General features: G+C 44.2%; 1 protein-coding gene across 2 annotated transcripts in view; it reads left to right on the forward strand.

Moving 5' to 3' along the window:
• The window catches only part of PAK5 (p21 (RAC1) activated kinase 5), a 427,019-nt gene that overhangs the window by 399,589 nt on the left and 2,367 nt on the right, over nucleotides 1–25,063 (forward strand). For both annotated transcript variants that reach the window (XM_044928304.2, XM_025264585.3), the window contains 5 exons: nucleotides 532–1,023; nucleotides 2,220–2,353; nucleotides 4,636–4,762; nucleotides 20,340–20,465; nucleotides 22,755–22,889. In XM_044928304.2, coding sequence (XP_044784239.2) covers nucleotides 532–1,023; nucleotides 2,220–2,353; nucleotides 4,636–4,762; nucleotides 20,340–20,465; nucleotides 22,755–22,889 — 1,014 coding nt within the window. The remainder of the gene's footprint in view (nucleotides 1–531; nucleotides 1,024–2,219; nucleotides 2,354–4,635; nucleotides 4,763–20,339; nucleotides 20,466–22,754; nucleotides 22,890–25,063) is intronic.

A 25,063-nucleotide genomic window follows, 5' to 3' on the forward strand; every position in this document is an offset into this window, starting at 1 on the left:
CTCTTTAAACTCAATCTTTTCTCTTAAAACCGTCAACTGATTTGATATGGCCCACCCACATTTTGTAGGGTGATGTGTTCTACTCAAAGTCTACTGATTTAAATGTTAATCACATCTGAAAATTGCCTCCACAGTGGTATCTAGACTGGTGTTTGAGTAAACAATGGGGCTCCATGTATAGCCAAGTTAACACCTAAAACTAACCATCATACTTTATGATTCACAATTTATTGACTTTTTCCCCATTCCTGTCTCACTTCATAAGTCCAGGGATCACCTCCTATTACTTGCATTCTAATCCAGGTCTCAGAGCCTGCTTCTGGGGATTTTAATAGGGAAGGAGAAAGAAAGAGGCTGGATGGGGAAGTTGGAGGGCAGATAAAGGGTGGGAGCAGACATCCCAGGACTTTATGAGGTAAGCCTTTCCCCCGAGCAGGTTGTGAAAAGTGGTGCTCATCGTTTGGACCAGCTGTGTGGTGGCTGTGCGTTCAGGTAGAGCATGTGAATTTCTCCATCTATGTCTCCTTCCAGGTGGATTATGATCGAGCACAGATGGTCCTCAGCCCTCCACTGTCAGGGTCCGACACCTACCCCAGGGGTCCCAGCAAACTACCTCAGAGTCAAAGCAAAGCAGGCTATTCCTCAAGCAGCCACCAGTACCCATCTGGATACCACAAAGCCACCCTGTACCACCACCCCTCCCTGCAGACCAGCTCACAGTACATCTCCACAGCTTCTTACCTGAGCTCTCTCAGCATCTCATCTAGCACCTACCCTCCACCCAGCTGGGGCTCCTCCTCAGACCAGCAGCCCTCCAGGGTGTCCCACGAACAGTTCCGGGCTGCCTTGCAGCTGGTGGTCAGCCCAGGAGACCCCAGGGAATACTTGGACAACTTTATCAAAATTGGGGAGGGGTCGACCGGCATTGTGTGCATCGCCACAGAGAAACACACAGGGAAACAAGTCGCAGTGAAGAAAATGGACCTCCGGAAGCAGCAGAGGCGAGAGCTGCTTTTCAATGAGGTAGATGGTGTGTTTGGGTCAATCCTTCTGTCCTCTGTAACATTTCTTTCCCATTTTAGAAATAGCCCTTGTACCTTTTATGACATTAGAGAATGCTAAAAATGCAAATAAAAAAAAAGCAGCATCCTTTTTTCTGTGCCTATATGGCTGCCTCTTTAGGAAGTTCCTCCTGTGGGTCACCCTCTGTGCTAAGCATTGGTCAGGTGACAGAAAGATGTTGTCTCCACTTTAGCAACAAGGAAACCTGGACTCAGTTTACGTGACTAGCCCCGGTCAGACAGCAGGTTCATACAGCTGTAACCGTGCCCTCAGCTGTGACTTTGAACCTTCTGCTGTGGGGCTTCATGCGAAGCCACCAGTAGCTCCGTGCATTTCTACCTCCCGTAGGCATTCATTTCTTTCCCACCCTCCAGACCTCACAGACAGCACCAGGTCAGTGGGACTCAGCTTCTTCCCGATCCACAGCCCCTGATTTCTGGAACTTATTTCCAAATTGCAATGCCAGAACAGACAGGACAAATGAACTTAGATAAATAACTGTATAATTTATTATTCAATACTGATTCTGAAAGTGTCACCTCAAGCAGCCCCAGGACAAGAATTCCTGGATGCTCTCTCTAGCAAGCAGACACAAGTTGACCTTTTTATGCTTAAATCCTAATTTTTACCTTCAAGACTTATCCTTTGTATTCAGCCCAAACTCTTTCAGACTCAACACAGACCTCCCAAGAAGTTAAATTGGTCTCATGTGGCCCAAACCTAATGACTGTGAATTTCATTCATTTATGAGACTCAGTTACTTTGTGTTGGTGACCCTTTTGCCCAGTTAACCAACAGCAGAGTATGCACAGTGGGTTTTAAGAGCAACCCATGAGAAATCTGATCACATCCCCTAGAATAGTCAGCTAACCTCACTCTTGTGAATGGAGACCCTTCTATGGTTCTGCCTGTCTTTATTCTTGATTCTTCCCAAGTCTCACTGACCTGCTGTTTTCTCTGACTTTGCTAACGTGATCTCCATTCCTACCAGCAACTCTCAGCGCTGCCCCTTTATCTGTAATAGACTTCTGAATCTATCTCTCCCTCCCCATTATTACTTCTCCATCATTAAACTCACAGCCCAGATGTAGTCACAAGAAAACAAAAAGCTTAATTTCACCTTCCTAAATCAAATAATGTCTTTCCATTTTGCCCAGGTTGTGATAATGCGGGATTATCACCATGACAACGTGGTTGACATGTACAACAGCTACCTTGTTAGTGATGAGCTCTGGGTGGTCATGGAATTCTTAGAAGGTGGTGCCTTGACAGACATCGTTACTCATACCAGGTAAGTTTCTTATTATCCAGACAAATAATTCAAGATGCTTATTATTCTTCCCCAGGGTAAGACCTTAGTAACTATTTCTATGAACTCTTTATAAGTTGTAAGCACTTTGAAGGCAGAGAAATGACTGCCCTTACTTCTGTATTCCCAGGTGCCTATTACAATATCTTGTATGTATAGTTCATTCATTCAATTCACATTCTCCCTGCCTTCTAAGAGTTCACTGATACTCATTGATTTTAAATCAGCAAGCTGCTGAGAATTGAGTTTAAGTGACAAATAATAGAATTTCCCATCCCAATGAAGATTTCTAAAACTGAGTTTCATTCTTCTGAGTTGCTAGGCCATTGCTATGTGTTGATACTACCAAGGGTATCTGGGAAAGGCAGGGGCAGATGAAAGAGCAAAGTTTTATGTAGTTTTAACAATAAACTACATAAAAGAGAGAGAGAGACAGATTCTTCAATTTTGTTTCAAATCGCCTTGCAGGTAACAATGGTTAATTGCCCCTGTTGCCTCAGCTACTTGCTTCTCTGATATGCCAGTTGTGGTTATTTCATCAAGTATATATTAACCACTTTTTATGTGCCAGACTCTTTCCTAAATGTTGGGGGTACAAAATAAATAAACTATAACACCTGTGCAGAATCAGAAAGATGTACGTGAGTAGCATAGAAGAATACCTGAATATCTTTATTAGAATCAAGAAATATTTTTGAAATACAGCAATGTCCAAGATGGGTTTTGAGAGATGCATAGGAGTTTACTAAGAAGGCAAGTGGGAAGAAAAGGGCATTGAAAGCAAATGAAAGAGTATGTGCTAAAACAGTGCTTCTCAAATTTTAATATGCATACAAATTACCCATGGATCTTATTAAAATGCAGATCCTGATTCAATAGTGAAGAGAGTGATACTTTGCATTCTAAGGAGCCCCCAGGCAATGCTAATGCTGTTAGTTCATGGACCATGTTTGGAAAAGCAAGGTTCAAAGGAACACATATGTTAAAAAAAAAAAAATCATGTACATTTAGAAAACTTTAAATTTGCTCTTCTGGTAGATAAAATGCCAAAGAATTGAAAGGATTGTCATGAAGGAGTTATATCAGATGTCACTGAAATGGCATCCAAATCATAAGAGAATCCAGATGAGCAACAATAGAGGGGAAGCAAGATAGCAAGAAAGCATTGGGAACCCATGTGAGGGCAGAGTTTCTGCTGTTTCTCCACTGTAATGAGGCAGTGTTTCAGTCACGACCCCTTACAGCTCTGAGTCAGCGGTAGACCGCCTGAAAACAAAATGACGCTAGGGAAGACACTGAGCATTTATCACCAGCATTTCAGCTGGCAGATTCCTATTGGTATAGCCAGAGGCCACAGCAACCCTACTTGGATATAGACACAGACCGTGTGTGCGCGCGCGTGCGTGTGCGCATGCGTGCGTGCTCGGTCACTCTGCAGCCCTATGGACTGTAGTCACCAGGCTCCTCTGTCCATGGAATTCTCCAGGCCAGAATACAGGAGTGGGTTGCCATGCCCTCCTCCAGGGCTCTTCCCAACCCAGGGATCGAACCCAGGTTTACCCACATTGCAGCTGGATTCTTTACCATCTGAGCCACCAGGGAAGCCTGAAGAGAACTGTGAAAGTGAAAGTCACTCTGTTGTGTCCAGCTCTTTGCAACCACACGGACTATATAGCCCATGGAATTCTCCAGGCCAGAGTACTGGAGTGGGTAGCCTTTCCCTTCTCCTGGGGATCTTCCCAACCCAGGGATCGAACCCAGGTCTCCCACATTGCAGGCAGATTATTTACCAGCTGAGCCACAAGGGAAGCCCAAGAAGAGAACCATGGTCATGCCCACGTCCAAGATGAGGAAAAAGAGACCCAAGGACATTAAAAGACTTCCTCAAGATCACCTAGGAATAGTTCCTGGAACTAATATAGCTCCATTCAGTGCGTCCTCTCTACCGGACCCTGGCAGTGTGTCAGTCCCTGGGGGATTACCTGTAAGAGTCTAAGGAAGTGCATTTGCTCTAATGACCCAAAGACCAGCCAGTGGGGCTCCCTTTCCTTCAGTTTATACTTGGCCCCTGTCATCGTTAGGGTTAAGCCTTAGGTTCTGGGAATCAGGTCCCAAAGACTTCCTTTTCCTTCCCTGTAGGTTTTCCAGACATGGACTAGGGAGCATGGACTGGTTCACTGGAACCCAAGGGAGTTACCTCTCTTGATCATTTCAAAGATGGTCTTAAACCTGACCTAGGTCCTTCAATGTGATTTCCTTTCTAGAATGAATGAAGAGCAGATAGCTACTGTCTGCCTGTCCGTTCTGAGAGCTCTCTCCTACCTTCACAACCAGGGAGTGATCCACAGGGACATAAAGAGTGACTCCATCCTGCTGACAAGCGATGGCCGGGTAAGGTTTTCATGTTTGGTCCCTCCTCAGTTTGCTCTGTCACTTCATCTGTCATGGGTATTATCTTCCCAAGAGCACTTTCTCATAATTCTGATTGTCAATAAATCACCTACAACACTTCCCAGAAGGCTTACAAAAAGGAAATCACCATCCTCTGTGTCATCCTGTTAGTCAGAATTATCTGTGAACTGAATTTGAAGGATAATTTTCCACTTAACAATAAGCATGGGAAGTAATAATATGGAAAGGTCTTTTATTTTCCTGCTACATGCTTATTTTTGTTGGTGGGGAAAAAATGACTTTTATAGGATGTGTCCACCCTATTCATGTCTGCAGTATCACTAAGAGTACCTGCAGATGACAAATTCCAGTACTGTGTGTGTGTGTGTGTGTGTGTGTGTGTGTGTGTGTGTGTATGTGTGTGTTAAGTCACTTCAGTCATGTTTGACTCTTTGCGACCCCATGGACTGTAACCCACCAGGCTCCTCCATCCATGGGGTTCTCCAGGCAAGAAAACTGGAGTGGGTTGCCATGCCCTACTCCAGGGAATCTCCCTTACCCAGGGTTCAAACCTGTGTCTCTTACGTCTCCTGCATTGGCAGGTGGGTTCTTTACCACTAGTGCCACCTGGGAAGTCCTTTGGGAGAGTTTAATAAAGGTATTGGTAGATCAGTCAAGAGGAAGTGTCATGAGGACCAGGGCAGTTCTCTAGGATGGAACACTGATCTTGCTACCCCATGCCTGAAGAGGTAAGGTGCAGAATCCGGGACCGGAATCTGGAAGTAGAGATTGCTGCAGGAAGAGGGCTACCTGGAAGGAGCTCTGAGCCTCATTGGAAGCCAGACCCACAGTGAACCTGCAGCTTGGGAGCTGGGCCAAAAATAACCCAGCCTCACTCTGCTCCTTCCTTCTAGGCTCCCACTGGAGCCCTGCATTGACTGAGTCCAGTTGGAAGCCATCAGCAGGTCAACAGAAGTTGACCTCCCAGGGCTCAGAGAAGGGAGGACCTAGATCTAGAAGGATGAATGGAAGATATCCAGCACACTGGTGTATCCCTAGACTCAGATTTCTGCATTTCCCATCACTGCAACCTACCCAGAGAATTCACTTGAAACTTATCAGCCACACCAGGGTACAAAACACCATAGAACAACAGCCATGGAAGGAATGAGTTGATGTTCCCAGGAAGACTTAGTTAGAAGCGTTTTGAAGTTTTGCTACTTAGGCCCTTTCCATGAAGTCACAAAAAGAATGGGATGCAACTTAGCGACTAAGCAACAATCTCCCTAAACTCCCACCAGATGTAATAGCCCCTAGATAAATGGAGCCAGTGTCCCTTTAATGCACCTTTTACCACCCAGCATCCTCACTCACATGGAAAACATCCATGTCACATAAGAATTGCCCAGGAATGATCAGAGGGTAGCCAGAAGAAGTTTCCCAAGCACTTCAGCTTTTCTTCTTTAAAAAAAAAAAAATTGTTGATTTTATTGCAGAAAATCCAACAAATACAGAAAAGTATAAAGGATAAAATAAAGATCACCCAGAATCCTATTTTCCATATTTTCATGTATATATATGTATTTTATATATGCATGCATGCATGTTAAATCGCTTCAGTCATGTCCAACTCTGTGCAAGGTCCTAAGGATGAGTAAAGCAAAATCACTAATTTCATTCAGTTTATTCTAAGCATCTAGGGGTGTAATCATAAAGTGAAAGTCACTCAATCGTGTCCAAATCTTTATGACCCCATGGACTATACAGTCTATGGAATTCTCCAGGCTAGAGTACTGGAGTGGGTAGCCTTTCCCTGCTCCAGGGTATCTTCCCAACCCAGGGATCAAACCCAGGTCTCCTGCATTGCAGGCGGATTCTTTACCAGCTGAGCCACCAGGGAAGCCCAAGAAGACTGAAGTGGGTAGCCTATCCCTTCTCCAGGGGATCTTCCTGACCCACGAATCAAACCAGGGTCTCTTGCATTGCAGGCAGATTCTTTTCCAACTGAGCTATCAGGGAAGCCCTGATATCAGGGTGTGATCATAAACAGATAGATAAACATACAAATAAAATCACCAGAGAGGCAAGGTGATACATTTTAAGTTTTCTATGAATCATTGATTTAAGCCAGTAAGGAGGGTGGACAGTAGAGAGTCTGCAGAGGCTGTCAGAGAAGGCCCCTCTGCAGGGGGTGGTAACAATGGAGACTCCTCTGGGAGCGGGCCCTGTGGCCGTCAGGACAGTCCCGAAGAGGAAGCACAGCATGTGGGGCGGAGCCTGGCTCTGTGTGTTGGCCAGAGTGAGCTCATCCACATTTCAGAACAGGGCTCCCTATTGACTCCACTTACTACAGAGAAAGGAAACTTTGTTTCTTAAAAAGAGCAGAGAGGGAGTGGGACTACTCCAGGAAAAGGCTGAGAGTATAATGTATACTAACACGTTGGAGTTTTTATAGCATTCTATAGTGCAGAAGACATATCTGTTTATTGTCATAATAATGAATCACGTGACTTTAAGTCAAAAGTCATTTTAGCATTCTCACTTGGCTCTGAGAGTTGGCTGGGCTCAGTGTAGGGACTTGTCAGATGAAACATCTGCACGTTTTCTTCGGGCACACGTCAGGTACATGCACTGACTGGTGACTGCACGCTTAGCTGGGACTGTGCTCTAGCACCTGCCGTCGGGCTTCTCCACGTAGCCTTCCTCACAGCATGGGGGCTGGGGTCCGTGAGTGAGCGTCCCAAGAAAACAGGGTGGGAGCACGCTGTTTTCATGACCTCAGAGTCTCATAGTGTCTCTTCCACCATGATCATAGCCCTTCCAGATTCTGGGGGAAGAAACACAAAACCCTCCTGAGTGGCAGGAGAATTGAATCACATGATAAGAAGATCTCAGGGACAGTATTGTTGTTGGCAAGTTTGTAAATATTGTCTATCACACAGGTATGCTGGGTTCTCTTCCCGTTGGGAGATAGTCAGCATCATCAGTCCTGAGAGAACTGCAAATTAACACTATGAGAGACTATGAGGTATCATTACACACCTCTAAGAGCAGCTAAAATGAAAAGTAGTGATAACACCACTGGTTCATACACTGCTGGTGCAAATGCAAGTGTAGAGCCACTCTTGACGAGTGGCTAAGCAGTTCCTTTCAAAACTAAAAATGGACTTGCTACTATGTGACAGCAGTCTCACTCTTAGGCATATATTCCAAAGAAATGGAAGCTTATGTCCACATATAAGCTTGCACACAAATGCTTATGGCCCTTTTAGTCATCATAGCCCCAAACTAGAAAATATGCAAATGTCCTTCTGAAGGTGAATGATGGCTAAATAACCTGTGGTGTGTTTATACCAGGGAATACTACCCAAAGGAAAAAGAGGAATGAATGAGTGACACATTCATGAATTTGGATGAAGGCAATGGCACCCCACTCCAGTACTCTTGCCTGGAAAATCCCATGGATGGAGGAGCCTGGTAGGCTGTAGTCCATGAGGTCGCTAGGAGTCGGACATGACGAACAATTTCACTTTCACTTTTCACTTTCATGCATTGGAGAAGGAAATGGCAACCCACTCCAGTGTTCTTGACTGGAGAATCCCAGGGGTGGGGGAGCCTGGTGGGCTGCTGTCTATGGGGTTGAACAGAGTCGGACACGACTGAAGCGACTTAGCAGCAAGGAAATTACACTGAGTGAAACAAAGTCAAACTCAAAAGGATACACAGTGCATAATTCCACTTATGTAACATTTGTGAAATAACGTAAATATGGAGATGTACAGCAAATTAGTGGTTGCCGGGGTTACAGATTGGGAGTGTGTGCTATAAAGAGGTACCATCATCATTTTATGGTGATGTTACTGCTGGTTATCAATTTGGGATAGTAGTTGTATAAGACTACAATGTGATAAAATTGCAAAGTACACACACAGACACACATTCACACAACATACACAAGTGAGTTCATATATAACTACTGAAATCTGAGCAAGCTCTATGGACTGTCCATCAACTTCTTGGTGTTGATATTGTGCCATAGTGTATGTGAAGTGAGTGAGTGAAGTCGCTCAGTCGTGTCCGACTCTTTGCAACCCCATGGACTGTAGCCTGCCAGGCTCCTCCGTCCATGGGATACTCCAGGCAAGAATACTGAAGCGGGTTGCCATTTCCTTCTCCAGGGGATCTTCCTGATCCAGGGATCGAACCTGGGTCTCCCACATTGCAGGCAGACACTTTAACCTCTGAGCCACCAGGGAAGCCCTCCATAGTGTATAAGATGCTAATATATAGGGAGAACTGGATGCACCTTTCTTTGCAACCTCCTATGAACCTATATACATTTCAAAATGTGGGAAAAATTGAGAGAAGAGCATGGAAACATATACATGACCATATGTAAAATAGATAGCAAGTGAGAATTTGTTGTGGGACACGGGGAGCCCAACCTAGTGCTCTGTGACAACACAGAGGGGTGGGGTGGGGAAGGAGAAGGGTGGGAGGTTCAGAAGGGAAAGGCCATGTGTACCCTGTGGCTGATTCATATCAAGGTACAGCAGAATCCAGCACAATATTATAAAGCAGTTATCCGCCAATAAAGAAAGTAAAAAAAAAAAAAAAACAGTGAATTGCTCACGTTTAAGAGGATGAATCCCTTCTGGCCTCCTCAGAGACTACAAGGGAAATTATTTGTTATCAACTGAAAATAAATTGTTCACTATTGGTCCATGATAGAAATAATATCTAGTGTGTCACTAATTTGTGTTAAGCAGGGGTGTTTAAGGAGTGATGTTTGAGGTTTGAAAAGGAAAATAAATAACATGTTACAGAGTGGTCGTAAGAATTACATGAAGTAATTAGTATAAAGCCATACGAGGTAGACCAGGTACAAGCTAGATGCCAAAATGAAGGCAATCCCTGCCCAACCCTTGCAGTTAAAAGCTGAGTAAATTCATCCATGATTTTTCCTTGGCCTGGGGTTTGCATTTAAGAGATGATACTTAGGGGCCACTAGACAGTGAGGGACTAACTTTTATCAAATTCATTACCTGAAATGGAAATCAAACCCATATCTTCCTAAGCCCAATGAATGCATCTATTAAAAAGAGACATTTGCTAGTGATCTTTGTAGTCTTTTTAATATAAATTGGCTGCCACACTTTAAGAATTAGGAAATGTCACGCGAAATTTCAGATTCCTCTCTCACTTAAAAACACTGTGCCTGACTTCACACGTGGCAGTCATGGGGGTGGTATGATGGGGGTGAATAGCATCATGGTGCAAATGTTGCTGGTGCCCCACTCACGTGATGCCATGTCAGCCCTCACTAACTCCACCTTCAAATGCCACCACGTGCGTCTCTTTGCTTGGGGACTTTCTCTGAACACTGTAGTCTGCTCTTCCAGTACAAAGCAGGCTAGAAATTCCAAAGGAATTAGCCTCCACACTCCCCAGAGGCAGCCCTGGAAAAGTGATGGGGATTGATGTATGATACCTGAGTGGTCTCACCCTTGGATGGACCAGCCCTGAGGACGCATCATACGCGGTCTCCCAGACACCCTCAACATTGAGCTCTCATTCCCAAGATGGTAGCTTCTTGCTGATTAGTCCTTGAATGACTGCCTTCCCTTCCCTGTTCTATTTCTCCATTTCACTGCGAGTGATTCCTGTGTCTCCCCAGTACATGATTTACAGTCTATCCTTATCTCAGTGTTTTCTTCTGGGGGAGGAGGGGCCCAAGCTAACATAGAGCCAGAAATAGCAAATATGTTTATTCCCTTTCCCCTATAGGATTTGAAGCGAGGGTTAAAGGATAAGTAAGGGGGGCTAGACCGGCAACCAGAACCTGTGAATTTTCCACAAGTCCCCTGTGGGGGCCCCTGACAATCAGCTGGATATCAGTGTCTCTTCAGCAAGGGCGTATGCTCCTCATTTTACAGTGTCTCCACCAGCTCACTTAATTCTTTGGTATTATTTTTCTGGATCCTCAAATTGTTAGAATTTTACCTTTAGAAGAAGACCTGAATATGATCTCCCAAAAGCTCCTCTTAAATAGAGACTCAGGCATGTTAGATAGCTTGCTTACATTCATTCCTTTCCAATAGTCTCTGAGACAGATGCAAACACTCCCATTTTCTAATGCAGGGAGCACTGCATGAAAAGTCAGGAGACCCCAGAGTTGAGTTTTCACTAATACTGTTGTACAGTTTGGGGCAAGTTACTACCATGCTCTGAGCTCCATCGGAAGGCAGAGGGGCTGCCTGGGGCTTCCAGGCCTTTGCAGCTCAGCTGCTGCAATGCCTTCCCTCTCCTCTAGGCTTAGGCTGCTGAGAAAGCGGGCCTTCAGCTGGAGGCATCATCATCAGTCTGGCCCCTTCTATTACTTCTCTCAGTTCCTTTGTTTGTGGGTCATTGCTCATTTTAAAACAGAGGTTCTCAGACTTCAGTAACCATTAAAACCCCTGGAGACCTTCACAAAAAATTCCTGGGCCCTTGTCTTGGATATTCTGATTCAGTCAGGCTGGGTGCATCTCTGAGAAATCTCCAGCTGATGATATGAGTACCGTTGCCTTGTAGGAAGTACCCAGGGACAAAGGCACAAAAGCATCCATCTTTCTGCCTTAGCAAAACCTGGAGCAGATGCAGCAGTTCTTTAGAGCCCAGACAATTCACAAAACAAGGGTTTTACATTCTGTTTTAAATTTATCTTATGGGTAGAGTCTCTTTTGCTCCCCCTCTTGCAAGTTTTTGTGGGGCCCTGATGGTTGTCTCAGACAGTAAAGAATCTGCCTGCATTATAGGACACCTGGGTTTGATCCCTGGGTCAGGAAGATCCCCTGGAGAAGGGCATGGCAACCCACTCCAGTATTCTTGCCTGGAGAATCCCATGGACAGAGAGCCTGGCAGGTTAGAGTCCATGGGGTCCCAAAGAGTTGGACATGACTGAGCGACTAACACTTTCTGACTCCTAGCCGGAATGCACTGATATGGATAAGAGCTCAGATTTAAGTAGCAGCTTTGTCTGAGTTCTAAGCTCCAGTTCCTTGTCTGGCCCCTGTGGAACCAGCTACATCTCCTGTTTGGGGGTGGGCAATGTGCTCACTTCAGTTCTTTTCGTAAGATATATGTGGTTTCCTAAGTACCTGCATTGTACAATCCTATCTAAACTAAGGCTCAGCCTAAAGTCTCTGTGATTTGCTTTTAAGAACTGCCTACAGTGCTTTATTATACTCATTACTTGAATTTTCATTATCTACTTGCAGATTTATTTGGATGAATGTTGTGTGCAATTATGTTCTTTCAGAAAATTGTCTCTTTTATGTACTTGGATGAGTAAAAAAAAAAAAATCATGCAAAAGCACTTATACTCCTACAACAGAAGAACAGGACTGGCTTCTGAATGTTGAGTTTCAATTTCTGATCTTACATTTTGCCAGGGAGATAATTATTAGTCTCTCAGGTTTGGTATCTTCTTTTAATGTCTGTGAAAAGAAAACCACACTAGAGATACTGAAATTAAAACTGCCAATACCAGAATGGTGATACATTCACCTCCTTAATCATTCAGGTTTCTTAAATTTACAGGCAAACAAAATATACTGGCAAAATTGTCCCTGCTCTCCTATTTGTGTCATAGAGTTGCAAATTTACTCATGCTTGAGCTTTGGAAATAACTACACACACACACACACACAATTATATAGCTTCTCTCTTTCTTAAAATTAATCGTGACTTCTTCATAAAGCCCCAGTGCTAGGAAGCTTTTAAACTCTGTTTTAATTCAGTCTATTAGATTTAGTCTGCTTATACAATTTAAACATTGTCTATCAAGTTCAACCACAGTAAGGTTGAACTGATTCCTTTAAAACCTGTCTTTCAGATTTGGCTATCACCTGTTCCTTCTTTCTACCTCCCACCCCTATCCTCCTCAGAATGGAGACAAATGGGGGTTATAGGACCTCGGGATGAAGGAGACACAATCCATCTTCTTGTGTCTTGATGGTCCCTTGCCTTATCGTAACATCCTTTTCTGCTATCTGGGCCAGTGACCAGTGGGACCAGCGTTAACTGGTCCCATCAGCTGCTGGACTTTCCAGGAAGGCTTCTCCACAATATTTTACTCCAACCTCTTTTCTCAAGTCTTCTTTTGATGTGTATTTGTTTGCCTGGGTCTTAGTTGTAGCACTCGGGATCTTCTATCTTCACTGCAGCCTGAGGTATCCTTTTGAGTTGTAGCACATGGGATGTTTTTCAGTTGTAGTGTGTGGGATCTAGTTCCCTGACCAGGGATGGAATCCAGGCCCCCTCCATTGGGAGCGTGTAGTCCTAACCACTGGATCACCAGGGAAGTCCCTCTTCCCTCAAGTCTTGAAAGCTATGCTTGGGACTGGCCCTCCTGTCAACCATAGGCTTGTACTGGGCGCTTCCCCATTCCTTCACTAAGATCTGGAGGAGAGAAGCTTCTAGACCCCTGCACACCACACAGAGGCCATGATGGAAGCCAGTAGCATTGCCTCAAGTTTATTTCCACCCACTCTACTGTGCCGTCTCTCCACTGAGGCCATGTTGGGCACACCAAGGCTGGTGTGCAATGGGGTTTCACCACTGTATCTATGCACACATGCTCAGGCACTCAGTTGTTTCTGACTCTTTGTGAGCCCATGGCCTGTAGCCCACCAGGCTCCTCCGTCCATGGGATTTTCCTGACAAGAATACTGGAGTGGGTTGCCATTTCCTTCTCCAGGGGATCTTCCCGACCCAGGGATTGAACCCACTTTCACATCTCCTGCATTGGCAAAAGGATTCTTTACCCCTGAGCCACCTTATCTATGTTGTGCTTAGTTGCTCAGTTGTGTCCAACTCTTTGTGACCCCATGGACTGTAGCCCACCAGGTTCCTCTATCCGTGGGGATTCTCTAGGCGAGAACATTGGACTGGGTTGCCATGCCCTCCTCCAGGGGATCTTCCCAACTAACCCAGGTCTCCCACATTGCTGGCAATTCTTTACCATCTGAGCCACAAGAGAAGCCCAAGAATACTGGAGTGAGTAACCTATCCCTTCTCCAGGGGATCTTCCTGACCCAGGAATCAAACCAGAGTCTCCTGCATTGCAGGTGGATTCTTTACCAGCTGAGATACTAGGGAAGCCCCTTGTCTATACCTATTGTTAAAATGTTGCAATTTTCTCATGCTTGTTGGTTAATAGCCACTGTTTCCATTCACTGGAGTATTATCGCCCTTGAGCCCAACCCTGTACCAGGACTCCTTTTGCCTCATTAAAGATGGCAATGGCCTCAGGATAACTCCAGAAATGTGCTCAGCTTAATGTCTAGATTCTGAATGGTCTAGATGAATCTGGTTATTGAATATGTTTACTGTTACCTCTGAACATAGATGCATGTGCCTTCTCTCCCTTGTTTGTGTGGGGGTGTATGCTGCTCAGATACTTTTAAAGCTTGAAGTGGTTAGAAGTGATGTATAACAAAGAACTGGGGCCTGATATAAGTCACTGTTCTTTGTCCTCTTCTGCAAATAATCCTAGGCTAATAGTGATGGGCTATAAGGGTTTTCACTTGTCAAAACTGTAGATGCCTTTTACAATAGGGCAACAAGAATTATGGACCAGCTACCATGGCCACAGGCCACTCTCTTTGTTTTTGCCACACCATGTGGCTTGCAGGATCTTAGTTCCCTGAGGAGTGGTTGAACCCAGGCCCCAGTGATGAAAGTGCCAAGTCCTAACCACTGGACTGTGAGTGAATTCCCAGGGCACTCTTCTTTATACCACATGGAAATTATATGATCTGAAGCATCTGAGTATGATTCTTGATATGCCAAAGCAATTGAGAAAAATCATCTCTCTGTTACACCAGCTTTCTCTAACATTCCATCTGGAGCAATCCAATTTGATAGAGTCCCACCCCAAACCACACTCCACAAGTCTTGGCCTGATTGGTGAGAAGATCATAAATAAGGAAATGGAAAAAGAAAAAAACATTAATAATTTCCAAAACATTACCTCCATCTCATCTGTGTTACAGCTTTGATTCTAGAAGCAGTTGTCTTTGATAAGTCAGTGATGATTTTAGAAGGAAAAACAATGTATCTTTGTCGTGTAATCTCCTGTTCATGTATGTATGTATATCGTATATGCACAATCCTGTCCGACTCTTTGCAAGTCTTTGAACTGTAGCCCTCTAGGCTCTGCTGTCCATGGGACTTTCCAGATAAGAATACTGAAGTGGGTTGCCATTTCCTCCTCCAGGGGATCTTCCCAACCCAGGGATCAAATCCATGTCTCCTGTGTCTCTCTCCTGCATTGCAGGCAGATTCTTTACCCACTCAGCCATTGGGGAAACCATATTCTGTATATAAATATTCTGTATATAAAAACTCATATATGTGTCAATATCAAAGAAAGTCGATCTAATAGCATGCATTTTTTTGAGTACCTACTGCTTTCCCAGATCTTAACAAACACAGTATGGCTTCACAATTAAAAGACAGATCTATTGCCCCTGAGCAATGTCATTCCTAGCTGGAGTGACAAAATCAGCAATGGAAAACAGTTCAAAGTTAAATGAGTGCTGCTGCTGCTGCTAATGGAGAAGGCAATGGCAACCCACTCCAGTACTCTTGCCTGGAAAATCACATGGAAGGAGGAGCCTGGTAGGCTGCAGTCCATGGGGTCTCGAAGAGTCGGACAGGACTGAGCGACTTCACTTTCACTTTTCAGTTTCATGCATTGGAGAAGGAAATGGCAACCCACTCCAGTGTTCTTGCCTGGAGAATCCCAGGGAGGGAGGAGCCTGGTGGGCTGCAGTCCATGGGGTCGCTAAGAGTCAGACACAACTGAGTGACTTCACTTTCACTTTTCACTTTCATGCATTGCAGAAGGAAATGGCAACCCACTCCAGTGTTCTTGCCTGGAGAATCTAAGGGACGGGGGAGCCTGGTGGGCTGCCGTCTATAGGGTCGCACAGAGTTGGACACGACTGAAGCGACATAGCAGCAGCAGCAGCAGCAGCTGCTGCTAAGTCACTTCAGTTGTGTCTGCTGCTGCTGCTGCTGCTGCTATGTCACTTCAGTCGTGTCCGACTCTGTGCAACCCCATAGACGGCAGCCTACCAGGCTCCTCCGTCCATGTGATTTTCCAGGCAAGAGTACTGGAGTAGGGTGCTAAATTCTCACAAATTTGGAGATCAGATCAATAAGGGCTCCTAAGAAAAATTCTAGAGAAAGTGAGAAGTGATCAGGGCCTTGAGGTATGCTTAAGTATTGAATATGCTTTCCCACTAAGTTTAGGAAAAAGGCAAAGGTGTCCCCATTCACCATTCTTTTTCAACAGCATACTGGAAGCACTAGCTGATGCAATAAAATAAGGAAAGGGATAAAAGGTATACAGATTGAGAAAGCAGAAATTAAAACTCTCTTTGATCATAGATGACATGATCACCTATGTAGAAAATCTGAAAGAATCAAAAAGAAAAACTAGAACTAATAAGTGATGATAATAAGGTTGCAGGATAGGAAGGACTCAGTACTGTCAAGATGTTCTTTCCAACCTGACCCATAAATTCAATATAATCTTCAGTCAAAGTCTCAGTGAGTTGTTTTGTAGGTATTGACATATTGATTCGAAAGTTTATCAGTTCAGTTCATTTGCTCAGTCATGTCCAACTCTTTGCAACCCCATGGACTGTAGCACATCAGGCTTCCCTGTCCATCATCAGACCAATAAAACAGACTAGACAGCCCAGGAATAGACCCACATAAACAGAGTCAACTGACCTTTGACAAGGGCGTCAAGGCAGCACAGGACTTCCTAGGTGGCGCTAGTGCTAAAGAACACGCCTGGCGATACAGGCGATGCCTGAGATGGTGGGTGCGACCTCTGAGTCGGGAAGATCTCCTGGGGAAGGACATGGCGAACCACTCCAGTATTCTTTCCTGAAGAATCCTATGGACAGAGGAGCCTAGCAGGGTCACAGTCCATAGGGCCACAAAGAGTTGGACATGACTGAAGACAATGGAGCAAAGACTGTCTTTTCAACAAATAGTACTGGAACAACTGGATATCCACATGCTCAAAAAATAAATCTAGACATGGACCTTACACCCTTCACAAGAATTAACTCTATGTAGAAACATACACTGGATGGATGTATAGTTTTAGAATGAAGGAGAGAAATCTGCATTAAGCCTGGGAGGGAAAAAAAAGTATCTAGCAAAAGCACATAAAAAGAGAAGAGGTGAGCACTGGGACCTGAACTCCAGGAAGCCCCAGTATTAAGGTGTGGGCAGCAGAGACAGAGCCAGAAAAAAAGACTGAAAGCAGTTCAGAGATGTATAAAGAGAAAGGGAGAATGTGTACCTTAGAGACCATACTTTTGATTTATGGCAATTTTCACTTCAAATGACCACTCTGAACCATTGCCAAACAATGCCTGAAGTATTTTTTTTAATGCATTCCATTATCACCAATAATCCTAAGTAACAATCCTCTCCAATCAGATCAGGAATCAAGCCTCCCAGAAATAAACTGAATCCTGGTCACCTGGAATATATAACCTGGCAGGGTTCCTAACGATGCGTTATGTTCTTAAGAGTATTCGTAAAAGCTCTGGCAAGAAATCTCAGGGTTTTCTTTTTTGACGACCTCTAAAATAAACAACATATGTGCATGCACAATGGGTAATTAAATTGAACTCTTTGAACTCCTAATAACTCATTGTTAACACCCAGTTTCTATGCCCATATTTCCATTGGCAACTTGAGTTATCCTGAGAGAGGAGGAAAAGCAAAAGAAAAGGGGAGCCTGTGCCTACAGTGGTTTTCCAGCATACTTTACAAATGGGGTCTTGTAAGAATTCAAACATAGAAATGAGGTTGGTTATTTGAATCATCTCAAGGTACTTAGAAATCCAAATGTGTTCAGTGGGAAAAAACCTAAACTGTAGCAGTTTGTACAAAACTCGCTTTGTGACTAGCAGTTTATTTGCACTAAAGCATCATCAGTTCAGTTCAGTCTCTCAGTTGTGTCCAGTTCTTTTCGACCCCATGAATCACAGCACGCCAGGCCTCCCTGTCCATCAACAACTCCCAGAGTTCACCCAAACTCATGTCCGTCGAGTCGGTGATGCCATCCAGCCATCTCATCCTCTGTCGTCCCCTTCTCCTCCTGCCCCCAACCCATCCCAGCATCAGAGTCTTTTCCAATGAGTCAACTCTTCACATGAGGTGGCCAAAGTATTGGAGTTTCAGTTTTAGCATCAATCCTTCCAAAGAAATCCCAGGACTGATCTCCTTTAGAATGGACTGGTTGGATCTCCTTGCAGTCAAAGGGACTTTCAAGAGTCTTCTCCAACACCACAGTTCAAAAGCATCAATTCTTTGGCACTCAGCTTTCTTCACACTCCAACTCTCACATCCATACATGACCACCGGAAAAACCATAGCCTTGACTAGACGGACCTTTGTTGGCATAGTAATGTCTCTGCTTTTCAATATGCTATCTAGGTTGGTCATAATTTTCCTTCCAAGGAGTAAGTGTCTTTTAATTTCATGGCTGCAGTCACCATCTGCAGTGATTTTGGAGCCCAGAAAAATAAAGTCTGACACTGTTTCCCCATCTATTTCCCATGAAGTGATGGGACCAGATGCCATGATCTTCGTTTTCTGAATGTTGAGCTTTGAGCCAACTTTTTCACTGTCCTCTTTCATTTTCGTCAAGAGGCTTTTTAGTTCCTCTTCACTTTCTGCCATAAGTGTGGTGTCATCTGAGGTTATTGATATTTCTCCTGGCAATCTTGATTCCAGCTTGTGCTTCTTCCAGCCCAGCGTTTCTCAGGATGTACTCTGCATGTAAGTCAAATAAGCAGGGTGACAATATACAGCCTAGACGTACTCCTTTTCCTATTTAGAACCAGTCTGTTGTTCCGTGTCCAGTTCTAACTGCTGCTTCCTGACCCGCATATAGGTTTCTCAAGAGGCAGGTCAGGTGGTCTGGTATTCCCATCTCTTTCAGAATTTTCCACAGTTTATTGTGATCCACACAGTTAAAGGCTTTGGCATAGTCAATAAAGCAGAAATAGATGTTTTTCTGGAACTCTCTTGCTTTTTCCATGATCCAGCAGATGCTGGCAATTAGATCTCTGGTTCCTCTGCCTTTTCTAAAACCAGCTTGAACATCTCAAGTTCATGGTTCACGTATTGCTGAAGCCTGGCTTGGAGAATTTTGAGCACTACTTTACTACCATGTGAGATGAGTGCAATTATGCGGTAGTTTGAGCATTCTTTGGCATTGCCTTTCTTTGGGATTGGAATGAAAACTGACCTTTTCCAGTCCTGTGGCCACTGCTGAGTTTTCCAAATGTGCTGGCATATTGAGTGCAAGCACTTGCACAGCATCATCTTTCAGGATTTGAAATAGCTCAAGTGGAGTTCCATCACCTCCACTAGCTTTGTTCGTAGTGACGCTTTCTAAGGCCCACTTGACTTCACATTCCAGGATGTCTGGCTCTAGGTGAGTGATCACACCATCGTGATTATCTTGGTTGTGAAGCTCTTTTTTGTACAGTTCTTCTGTGTGTTCTTGCCACCTCTTCTTAATATCTTCTGCTTCTGTTAGATCCATACCATTTCTGTCCTTATCGAGGCCATCTTTGCATGAAATATTCCCTTGGTATCTCTAATGTTCTTGAAGAGATATCTAGTCTTTCCTATTCTGTTGTTTTCCTCTATTTCTTTGCATTGATCACTGAGGAAGGCTTTCTTATCTCTCCTACATTAAATGGAAGTAGTGGCCTTGAATTTTGATGAGTTTCTTATTTTGGGTGTATTATATTATTTCATGATTGTATAAAAAGATAGCAGCAGCTAAACATTTGAAAGTTAGTCCTGGTGGGGCCATGAGAGTTTTTTTCATTAAAATGGGTTGTGCTTTTCCAACAAAAGGGTCTGAGAGCCCCTTCTCTGATATATCCAAAACCTGTGAAGGATAAGATGATTTTGCTTTTAAGCTGAAACTTGTGTTATATTTCTACATTTTGAAGCCAGTATCTTTTTAAGATTTATTTTATTGAAGTATAGTTGATTCACAATGTTGCCTTCATTTCTGTTATTCAGCAAAGTGGTTCAGTTGTACATGTGTGTATATATATGTGTATATATATATGTGTGTATATATGTGTGTGTATATATATTCTTTTTCATATTCTCTTCCACTGTGGTTTGTCACGATACTGAGTACAGTTCCCTGTGCTGCACAGCAGGACCTTGCTGTTTGTCCATCTTATACACGCCCTTTGCATCTGCTGATCCCAGCCCCCCATCTGCCCATCCTCCCCTCCCTGGCAACCACAACTCCCTTCTCTGTGTCTGAGTCTGTTTCTTTTTCATAGATAAGTTCATTTGTATCGTTTGTTCTAGGTTCCACATATAAGTGATACCATATGGTATTTGTCTCTCTCTTTCTGACTTACTTCATTAGTATGAAAATCTCTAGGTCCCTCCATCTTGCCCCAATTGTTGAAGCCAGTATCTTTAAATGGTTAGTTTGTTGCATTCCTTTCCTTTTCAGATCAAGCTGTCTGACTTTGGCTTCTGTGCTCAAGTTTCCAAAGAGGTGCCAAAGAGGAAATCCCTGGTTGGTACACCCTACTGGATGGCACCTGAGGTGATTTCTAGGCTGCCATATGGGACAGAGGTAAGGAGGTGATGGTCGTTGCTGGGGAGTGGGCAGGGCCTGGCTGAGATGCAAGGGTTCTGAGCTCGTTAATGACCCCAGGAGACCAGCTTGATGACTTTTAACTCCACATTCGATTGCCATTCACTAGGCTTTTCACAGAGCAAGTTGTGGCAGAAGAGAGTCTGTCCACCCTTGGGGTGTCACAACAGCATTGATCGAGCAGTATGCATAGGTCCCAAATGGGCAGTGGGGAAGAGGCAGCCCACTCTCATCTAACCCCCAGGGCCAGTGCAACCTGAAAGTGGCTGGAGACTCACAGAGGAGCAGGTGTGATCAGAGGATACAGGGTCAGAGAAAGCGCCACAGATTGGGGCTAATATTTGGGTGAGAAATAATGTTTTCCCATTGGAAAAAATTATATATGAATATTGAAACATATTTTAAAATATGGCACAATTTCTGTTTGTTCTGGAAAGGAAATAACCTCTCATAATCTATTTTTGTTGTTACCGACTTTTAAATTTTAAAAAAATGTCTTTTTTTATTGAATGATTCTTTAAATTCTACAATTTACAACTTTCAAAAAATTTCACACACATGATTCATATAATCCCATAGTAACCTTCTGGGTTTTTTTAATTCTCCTGTCCCCTTATTGCCCCTCCGTCCTTCCCTCTTCCCACTTGTAACCATAAGTTTGTTCTCTATTAGTCTGGTTCTTTTTTGTTTTGTTCACTGGTTTGTTGCATTTTTTAGATTCCACACATAAGTGATGTCATACATTTTTTAGATTCCACACATATTTGTCTTTATCTGACTTTCTTCACTTAACATAATACCTTCCAAGTCCATCTGTGTTATTGCAAATGGAAGCATTTCATTCCTTTTTACGACTAATACTCCATTGTATATATACCCTGTCTTTTTGTATCCATTCATCTGTTGATGGACACTTAAGTTGCTCCCATACCTGCTGCTGCTGCTGCTAAGTCGCTTCAGTCGTGTCCGACTCTTTGCGACCCCATAGACGGCAGCCCACCAGGCTCCCCTGTCCCTGGGATTCTCCAGGCAAGAATACTGGAGTGGGTTGCCATTTCCTTCTCCAACGCATGAAGGTGAAAAGTGAAAGTGAGGTCGCTCAGTCCTGTCTGACTCTGAGAGACTCCATGGACTGCAGCCTACCGGGCTCTCCCGTCCATGGGATTTTCCAGGCAAGAGTACTGGAGTGGGGTGCCATCGCCTTCTCCGGCTCCCATACCTGCTCCTACTCTATTAAGGGACAAGGTTTGGATACATAAAATGAAGGGCAGAAGTGGAGGAGGGCTTTTGGGGGAGGGAACGGTGTGAATAAAGCTCTGAGACACGCACACACAGGGAGGCAAGCAGCACATTGGCCTGGGCACGGCGTTTGCACACACTGTGGGGCGGGGGGCAGTCCTAGAGGGGGAGCGGAGGCAGGGTCGGGGACCAGTGAGCGGAGGACAGCAGCCGGGCTGCTGGCGGACTCTCCTGCCCTGGTGTGCTGCCCTTGGATAAGTATGCCTCTTGCTTATCTCATCGTGGTCCCGAGAGCATCAGCTCTCAGTGGAGGTCACCTCTGGGCGAGAGCAGGAATGCAACTAACTGATAAGAGGTGTAATGAGGGACGAGGGAGCCGCCAGGGCCTGGGAATTTATAGCAGCTCTGGCACCTCATTGCCCTGACTTCCCATTCTAACCGGGAAGGATTGGTTGTCATCTCTTTCTTTCCTTTCCTCCAGTCCCTGACAATGGTTTTACAGAATACAGTTTTGTGTACACTGCTTCAGAGTGATAAAACACAAAGGGAAAAACCTAAATACAGCAGCAAAGAACTTAAAAATCAACTTAATAAAAGACTCAGGATATATTGTGTTGTGCAGTGTAGCTCTTTGGAGTTTGTTATGAATATGCCAAAAACTTTTCTTATTTTTTTCTGGTTTAAATTTAGTTTTCTTTTCTGTTTGTAACATAAAACTTTGAATGGTTTTCTCATCTGACCTGATAAAAAAACAGGATTTTTTTAAAGGTTCTGAACTTCAGAGTAGTAAGACATTCACATGTACCTAACTGTCAGAATCTTCACTGAAGTTGCCTTTAAAAAGTATGCGAAGACCAGTAGCAAACACTTGGTCACTCAACCGTTCAGCTGATAAATCTGAATTGTAGATTTTGAGAAGTTACAAATACCGTATGAATTTATGAATGAGTATGAATCTACTGGGTTCCCTGGCCATACTCAACCTTTCAGAAAGTTATCTTTGCCTGAGATAATCACTGTGCCTAACAGGTGGACATTTGGTCCCTTGGGATCATGGTGATCGAGATGATTGATGGTGAGCCCCCCTACTTCAACGAGCCCCCCCTCCAGGCCATGCGGCGGATCCGGGACAGTTTACCTCCAAGAGTGAAGGACCTGCACAAGGTGAGAAGCAACATCCATTGCTGAAATTCCACATTGTTCTTTGATTTTTCCCTCTCTCTGAAATGTTAAAGACTGGCATATCACATCTGGGAGTAGATCCTGGTTTCTAGGCATGGACCTTGTTTTGTTTTTTTAATTTACTTTTTTGTCACTTCAAAGTGCTCTATTAGCTTCTGCTGTACAGCATCATGAATCAGCTGTAAGTGTACATGTATCCTCTTCCTCTTGATCCTCCCTCCCACCCCCCACTCACCCTTCCAGGTCGTCACCGAACACCAGGCTGAGCTCTCTGTGCTGCAGTAGCTTCTCGTTAGCTGCCTGTTATGGAATTAGAGTTGTTGAGTTCAGATCTCTGCTCTTCTTGTTCACTCCCTTGGGCAAGTGAGTCTGCCCCTCCCTCTCTGAAGCTCCTCTGTGAAAGTGGGCACATGAGCTCCTCTCCCATGGATGGGTGCCTCTCAGCACTTCTGCACTGGGAATTTAAGGCACGCTGAGGGGTGTTCTAATGACCAAGACATCCCAGCTCAAAGCCCCACATTTCCTGACTCTCAGAGGGGTTGTATTCTAGTTGGGGAAGCAGATAACAAACTACACACAATGGATGATCAAAATAATTTTAGAGAGTGGTACATGCCAGGTAATGAATAAAACGCTGTGAGGTGATTGAGGGGGGCAGAAAAGGAATTGGGAGTTAGTTTTGGCTGAGGGTTGAAGGGAGTCCTGTCAAGGGACTGGAGCCTGATTGGCAAAAAGGAGCAAGTCATACAAAGATCTGGGATAAAAACATCCCAGGTCTAGGGAGGAGCAGTTTGAAGACCCTCAGCCAGGGCAAAGTGAGCAAGGTGAAGGATGAGGCATGTCAGAGGGTGGACAGGGGCTAGATAGTACAGGGCAGTGAGCAACATGGTGAGGGAACCAGCGAGGGTCTTTCCTGGTTTCCAGGCATCATCAAGTAGAGCCAAGCTTAGAAAAAACGATGCTAAGTCAACGAACCACTACTGTGCGGCCACCAGTGGGGCTGGGCTTGCTGAGAGAGCTGTTTCCACAGATTAGCACTAAAAATACCGACCATCCCACTACCCCCCAGATACTAAGAGGGAGAGAATTGTTTGTGACAGCATCCCCTCTCCCTCACCCCTACACCTTAGGGAAGAGGCCCTGGAGAATCACTCATGCAGGCTGGGTGGACCTGCAACAAAGCGGGGAAGCTGCTTGAATTGAACAAGAGCGTAAACATTTTACAACATTGGACAGTTTAAATAATGTGCTGTGCTCAATAGTGTCTGACTCTTTGTGACCTCCTGGATTGTAGCCCACCAGGCTCCTCTGTTCATGGGATTTCCCAGGCAAGAATACTGGAGTGGGTTGCCATACCCTCCTCCAGGGGATCTTCTCGACCCAGGGAACCTGGGTAGGAGTATGAAATATATAGGTGTGCGTGTGTGTGTTTGTGTGTGTTTTAAAGAATTACTATAAAACATATGCTTTTTATGTACTTGAATGTACATGAGCTATACTGCAAAAAAGTAAATTACAAGAAACTAAAGGACAAATGCCTTCTGGGTTTTTTTAGGGAAATTTATTTTTTAGGGAAATGTCACATTCCTTAGGGAAATTTGTTTCTTTTCAAGAAAGGAATTCCAGGAACTTCCCTGGCAGTCCAGTGGTTAAAACTTCCCTTCCAGTGCAAGGGTTGTGGGTTTGATCCCTGACCTGTAAGCTAAGATTCTGTAGGCCTTGAGGCCAGAAAAATAAAAAAGCATACGGCAGAAGCAATATTGTAACCAATTCAATAAAGACTTGAAAACTGGTCCACGTTAAAAAAAGTCTTTTTTTAAAAAAAAAAAAGAAATTGCACAAAACCTAGATGGCTGCATGGTTAGAAAAATAAACAAATAAAACTCATTCCATGTTTATAACACTGTTCATCAAATGTGTGTGACCACCATCTGAACATAGTGGGTGCACCATAAGAGTTGCTGTTGTCTCTTATTTAGTACATATCTTTGTTGTACCGTCATTTACTCCTAGTATTTCAGGTTTGAAAAAGATAAGGAAAACAGCGTGTGTTAAGAAAGGCAATGCCTGCTTTTGCTCCCATGAGCTCTTTCTCTTCAAGCTGACTGTCTGGAATTTGGCCTTGTGGGCAGAAGGCTTTCCTGGGAGTTTGCTGG

Source organism: Bubalus bubalis, chromosome 14 (genome assembly GCF_019923935.1).
Source record: "Bubalus bubalis isolate 160015118507 breed Murrah chromosome 14, NDDB_SH_1, whole genome shotgun sequence".
Taxonomy (NCBI): Eukaryota; Metazoa; Chordata; class Mammalia; order Artiodactyla; family Bovidae; genus Bubalus; species Bubalus bubalis.